This window comes from Opisthorchis viverrini (genome assembly GCF_000715545.1).
Source record: "Opisthorchis viverrini unplaced genomic scaffold opera_v5_1, whole genome shotgun sequence".
Classification (NCBI taxonomy): Eukaryota; Metazoa; Platyhelminthes; class Trematoda; order Opisthorchiida; family Opisthorchiidae; genus Opisthorchis; species Opisthorchis viverrini.
This window is the reverse complement of record NW_008751657.1, coordinates 6,979,724-6,986,613: the sequence shown is the minus strand read 5'-3', so window position 1 is coordinate 6,986,613 and position 6,890 is coordinate 6,979,724. Positions and strand designations below refer to the sequence as shown.

Genomic DNA, 6,890 nt, shown 5'->3' with positions numbered 1-6,890 from the left:
CACGAACGGGGTTGGGCGTGTGGTTTGCGGATAGGGGGTGGGAGTGGAGGTGTGCGATTTGCCGGCGAACATAGACGATGTCAGGTTTGAAGGCTATTAAGACGAGACAGTTTAAGCACAGATTTGCAGGAAGCCGCGCATGGAAAATACCCTAGCAACTGCAGTGATCTTGAGGTTTTGTTCACTCTTAGGACGTGTGCCCCGTATCTCTAGGTTTCAATAAACAGAGTGCAACGGCGACCATCCCCGATCATCACCATGTCCAGACTAGGAGTTGTTTATAGCTTTACTTACGTGCCTCGTTTGGAAATGCGTCACGAATCCATAGGTAGGTAGCAAGCATCTTGAGCCAGCTCATATTAGCTTGTGCAAAGCCGAAGCAGGATATGCTCTGGCAACAGTGCTTTGATGAGGGGGATGTCAGAGGAATTAATGTCTCGACGAGGCTTTTTATGGGTGGTTGATGTTTCGACCTAATAGTGGGTTTCCAACCGCATCATGGTCTTTTGCATACGCTATATCCGATTCTGCTCAACCAACTTTGATCCGTTTGAAATGCAAGCTCATAAAATGAGCCCTGGCAACCGATCCGAATTCCTTCCTTCCCCTGCGATTTCCTGTGCATCTACTTTTCGTGAAAAGAGTTCCCTTTGAAATGAAACTTCACGCAACGCGCATTCACTGTTACAATGATTTACATAGACTTTTCTGGTACTTCATATGAATCCTTCGGGTTCAGTTGTTTTTCCAATTTTTGACGAGTTTGCTATTCACAATTAGGCAATACTGAGTAGATTCACCAGTTTATCTGCTAAACGGTTGTCCATTTTGAATTCCTCCCGGCCTTTCCCTCATGCCTATTTGTTGCTCGAGAGAACCACGCCTAAAATTGTTTAGCCAACTTGCGCCTCTTGTCTCAGATGTTGCACTTCACAACACGTATGCCTTGATCTCACTCATCCACTGATCATTTGGTGGATGCAAGTATTATGGTTGCTTCTGGTTGGGCAATTTCGTCCTGGCGAACACTATTCCCTTCACACGATTGGTTGACTTACCTATTGATTTTTTTTCGTGTTGTAGCCTCATTAGTCAGCTTCATAGAACTGGTGCGCTTTGGTTCCGCATTCTGGCACTGAAATCGGCAGCAGATGTCATAACAAATCACCGCTGAGCTGACTCCTGAGAAGGCGGGTAGGAGCGAGCACTGTGGACCGTTGATTCACAAAAAGGCACTTGGTCTCACAGTGAATTTCTCTGGATGGGCAGCTGATTAAATTACTTAGGATTTATTAGCAACAATACATTGTTCAAAAGATAGCTCGAGGATCCGTTTTCTTCATCATCCTGGTGAATTACTATTGATCAGTGTGCGGAAATGGACTTGGTGGAATATACTGAGAACTTTGTATTGGCGAAATGCACTCATCTGCGAATCAGAAGACTCAACTGAATCCCAGCTGAGGCTTTCGTTTGTGATATTCTTCAAATGAATGTGCTCTACAGAGACCACCTTATGTTTCATTTGGTGCGATATTCGAGATATCACAGTATATTTGCTCGAAGGAAACAACTCATAAGGTTTCTGGGAAATCTTCGAGAACTCAAGATTGGTTTTGCCCCAGTTGTGGCTCATCAGGTAGACACAGTCCCCCAGTTTCCGTTGACCTGATTTGAACATAACTGAACCCAAATTACACGAGTTTCGATAAATCCACTCGTTTGCTTGCTAGTTTGGTTTTCACGGGAGTAGAACATGAGGTTGACGGAAACTAGAGGACTAAGCCTACCTGACGAGTCAAAAGAAGGATGAAATCAACCGTGGGCTGCCGAAGACATTTCAGCAGCCTTGTGAATAGTTCACTTTATGAAAATACACTACGGTATCCCGAATATCGTACCAACTGAAACATGAGGCGGCCTGTGTGCAGCACTTCAGTTGAAGAACGTCATAAACAAGAGATTCACTTGAGTCTCCTGCGAAAACCAGATTGATTTGCAAATGAGTGCATTTGTCGCAATCAGTCCAATTTGGATTCAAATAGAACATAGGTTTGGCGGAAACTCGGGAACTGCGCCTACCTGATGAACCTCAAGAAGAACGAAAACGGTCGTGGGCTGTCAAGAGTTTTCAACAACCATACGAGTAGTTTTCTTCATAAAAATATTATGCAATATCTCGAATATCGCAGCAACTGTAAATTGAGGTGGCCTGTGTGTAGCACATTTAGTTCAAGACCCTCATCATCGGAAGATTCAGCTGGGATTCAGGTGAGTCCTTCGCGAAATCGAAATTGATATCCAAATGAGTGAATCTGTCGAGGGGTGATCTCCTTAATTTGTGTTGGTCATGCACCTTTCGTCCATTTGTTCACAAATATCACAGAGAAACTCATCTACGATGCATACATCTTTCAAGAACTACACCTGAGTTGGGCAGATAAACTGACTTCAAAATGAGGTCACCACCACTCAGAAATTAGGTACTGTTGCTTCACTAACCAGCGGTAAAACCGCGGCTTTCCTACTCCAGGAAATAACTGTTGAAGGAGTAGTCTCCCAAGCTCTGGCTGACAAAATTTCGCAACGAGAATAGCGATCAAACGCGTTTAAGTATCAATATCAAATCCCAATATCGAACGTTCTGGCCGAATCACCCGTAATATCCCACCAGTCCAGCTGTGCTGTTTATACGAATCCTGTTTCGGGCATTCAGTGTGTGCGTGACGCTCAAGGCGGTAGAAGAACAATACCTGTTTGAAGATGAAGTTGAATTTGGATTCAACTTCATTTGGATGAAGTCAGAATTTGGATAGTCATCATTTATTTGGGTACAATGGATTATTCAGCACGCGTAATGATGTTCACACGCCTTGGTCAGGCAGCCTCTTGTGAAGCATCAAACCATTCAGTTTTGCTTCTTTTCCACAACATCAAGTTACTTTGTCACCCGTTCCTTCTACTTTTTTCCACATAAACGAAAAGCGGTATCCTAGCAACGATGTTCCTTTCAGGTGCAGCGCAAAACATAAAACGTGTTCTCTTCATTGTTTTGTAATCGCATGATTCAGCAACCTTCTGTTTCTATTGTAGTACGCCTTCGGCCGAAATCCGTTGGTCTCACAACTGGGAACTCGTGCGTCATCTGTCTGTTCATTTTTAGGCCAAAAAGCCGCCTTCCAATTCAACTTAGTCATGGTTCTAACGATTGTCTTTCTTGTGAGAACAGACGTTCATTTATGTCCTCCAGTTTCGTACCGTTATCCATTTTAGAAATGTCACTGTTATGTTAGCGTACAGAATTCAAAGTTTACTTTTCGTTAGCCGACTGTTACTTTCAGAGTTCTGCAAAAGCATCATATCAGAGGTACACCTATTCGACATCAAGCACAATTTTGTGACATCAGTTTTCTCGCCATGTGAACAACGACTCCGCAGTTCTGAACTGGTCAAAGATTGCAGCATGAATGGGTTTATTTTTTCAATTCAAATAATCGATAACTTGATGGACTTTCACAAATAGCTATTCCACTTGGCCCCGTGAAATATGATTGGACGAGCAAAGCATCGGTTATCAGGTTCCCGGAAAGTCTGATTATTTCAGTGGAAAGAACGTAATCGATTTGAGACTTACTTTTGAATTGCCACGAAGAAGTTTGGGGTACCCACTCCTGTACATTTTAGAGTTTACATTGTAGCGACTCTCGTTTATGATGTTTTTTTTTCAGGTAACTGAATTTGCTGCACCAGGTCGTTTCATGTTTCAGTTGGTAAGAGATTTAGCTGGGGTCCAGGTGAGTCACCCGTCAAAACCAAACTGGTGTACAAATTAGTGCATGTCGCTGATTTCGTGCAATTTGGGTTGAATTAGAACTCGGGGACTGCACCTACCTGATGAGCCCCAAGAAGGATGAAACTGGTAGTGGGGTGTCAGTGTTTTCATCAATGTTACGAGTAGTATATTATGTCTATACGCACATAAATTTTTCGAAATAGTCATGTCCGCGGTACCAGGTCACGTTGACCACTCACACACTGATCTCGCCCTTTTGCGAGCTTGCTTAATAGGCCGTCTCCTAGTTTCCTTCAAACCGATTTCTTACTTGCAAGTGAGTGTAAAACCAAACCAAGCGGATCAATCTCGGTCATTTAGTTATCTCAGAACTCCACACCAATGGCAACTGGTCAAGTTGAGAATGCTCTTAAATATTCCTACCCTACTTTCACTAATGTCTGCACACCGGTCGGAATTTCGCAGCAGTAGCGATGCCCTAAAAAACGAGCCTTTGGAACTAATAACCTTGTGTAGCCTAGGCATCGTACAACAAGCAAATATATCCTTATTCACAATGAACAGCGACAAAACTTCGCAGGCAGTTTGTGGCCCGTGCACGTTAAGGGTGTATAATACCGTTCATGGAAAAAGCCCGACAGTCAGGACCTTTAAAAATGTTGATTGGCATCCAATCAGTAGTCCACCTTCAGAACACAGTAAATTATCAGCCAGCTAGCAACATTACACCGTTCCACATTCATGAGTCAGACTGAATGACAGAGATTCGTAGAAAAAAGCCCGCAGCTATTAACACATTGTTTTTTGGAATTGGTCCAAGTCTCCTATCTGGTTCAGTGGACTTACCCCAACTCTTACGTGAATTCCAATGGCGAGCCCAAATATAGGGTATCTCTTGTTGCGTTCCATGTTCACGTGACACAGTGTAGCAAGAGAAAGAAAACACCTGGACTTGGCCACGGTAACATTCTTGGAGCCGAGGATAATAACCACACACTACTCATTAGGTTGCTGGAGATTCGTCGACCTTAGGAGTAGTGCATTACAAAGATATACATGTATCACGATATCTCGAATATCGTAGCGACTGAAACATGAGGCGGCCTGGTGCAGCACATTCAATTGCCTGGAAACATCACAAACGGGAGATTCAGCTGGGTTCCAGGTGAGTGTCTCGAGAGACCAAATTAGTTTGTAAATGAGCGTATATTCGCTAAACACACACTATTTGTTACCACGAATATGGAATAAGCCTACATGATGAGCCTCAAGAAAGGGGTAATCAGTAATGGACTGTCAAACAGCTTCCAGCAACCTTATGAGTAGCGTGCTTTGCCCAGTAAAGTTGACTCACTTCGTCATAAGTTAAAAACAATAACAGTTAATTGGTAAAATCTGAATAATCTTTTTGGTAAAAAAACAAGCAAACAAACAAGGTAAAACAATCTGTACAATTCCGGTAAGGTCGAAATGTTTTTCCCCACATAAAAGACATTCTTCAAAATGTACAAAAATATATAATTGTTCGAAAATCTGGTTGTCCACCATTTTTGGATATAAAAATATCTCTCTGGAAAAATCTCTTTTGTACAAATAATGTCTTTTAAAAGATTCCTATATCGCTTGGTTACTGGCGCTCCTGGAACTGGTAGTTTGCGTGCTGGATGAATCAGAGTTTGAGAGGTTGAAAGAGATGGGTGTTACGTAACTGCTACCTGGGTAGCAACCAGATTGAGTCAACTGAGAGGTGAGACGATGCACAGTCTGGATATTTGACAGAGGCGTACTTGCCGACATCAGGTCACATGGGTTCAATATATTTTCCGGCGGCGTGTGTTGCTTTGACTCCGAAACCGTCGTATGATACGGATGTGTCGGTGTTGATAAGCTATAAATGTCCACCTTTGAGGATCCCTCGGGCATCGAAGTCTGTTGATTGCTCGATGCTGTCCAAACGGAATTAGTGCCGGTCAATGTGGGCACACAGCTGAGGTCGCTGGTAACAACAGCGCCGAGATGTTGAACACCAGTTTCTTCCAAACCGCTATGCATGGTTCGAAATTCACTACTAAACAAACTCGAACTGCCTCCAGTTGGTGGGGACGGTGTTGACCAAGATGCATTTAGCCCACCAGAATTGGATTCACTATTACCGCCATTTGTACCCAAAGCTCCAGAGGACATTTGAAGTAAGTTCTGCCTGTAGAGGGAGGTTGGGGTTAGGCTGGTTTGATAGTCTGTCTGAATGCCTCGTTTGTGCGACGCTGAATCATGGTCGTACACCGCACTCCCCGATCGGAACTCCTGATCGTATAAGTTTTTCACAAAGGCACCGCGAAGCTCGCACTGATAATTGCTATTGTTCGATGAATAATCTGACGCTTCCAGTCCACCATAGAGTGAAGCATAAGCGGAATTCAGACCGTATGTCGAGGAGAAGTTCGTAGCTGATTCGCCAGTTCCGAAATTGGTATACTGACTTGGCATAAATGAGTCTGTGGCTGAGATGACTTCCGGGGTCGACAGCTTGCTGAAAGAATTCAGTTGTTGATGCATGTCAGCATACATACCATTCAAGCGACTGTTAACCAAACATCCGAGGAGAGGCGGCCCTGGAAATACGGGTTCTCCTTTGGACTGCGTCGACATTGTTTGTTCCGTCATTGATCGCGTAGAATCTGAAGCAAACAGGGATAGATAGTTAAGTTGCGCGCGACCACTGCGAGGATAAAATAGCTTTTCAACTTACTGTTTAAACACACTACAATACTAAACCGATGGCTCGCATAGCATGACCTTCTATCGTAACCCTATGCTTGCCTCCTGCGATAAAAAACCTTTATGGTTGATCTGTAATACTGGGGTGTATTCATATCGGTTAGTAGTAACCCATCAAGCAAAAGAGAAATTTCGGGGAGCGGAAGCGAAAAATGGTTGCTTCCGATGCACAGTCTACTATCTCCGTGGATGGGAACAAAGTGATTAGATTGTTTCAAATCCAACATGAAGCATTTGGACATGAGTAGGTTTGATCAGCGTTGAACTTAACTGTTACTATTCTGTCTACTTCCGATATATATATATATGTATATATATA

At 43.3% G+C, this 6,890-nt stretch overlaps 1 protein-coding gene across 1 annotated transcript in view; it reads right to left on the bottom strand.

The window, feature by feature from the left end:
• Positions 1–1,840: 1,840 nt before the first annotated feature.
• Positions 1,841–6,890, bottom strand: part of T265_00115 (hypothetical protein) — a gene marked incomplete at both ends in the record, with an annotated part of 12,049 nt that continues 6,999 nt past the window's right edge. Inside the window, 2 exons of the mRNA XM_009163772.1 lie at positions 1,841–2,082; positions 5,425–6,471. Coding sequence (XP_009162036.1) covers positions 1,841–2,082; positions 5,425–6,471 — 1,289 coding nt within the window. The remainder of the gene's footprint in view (positions 2,083–5,424; positions 6,472–6,890) is intronic.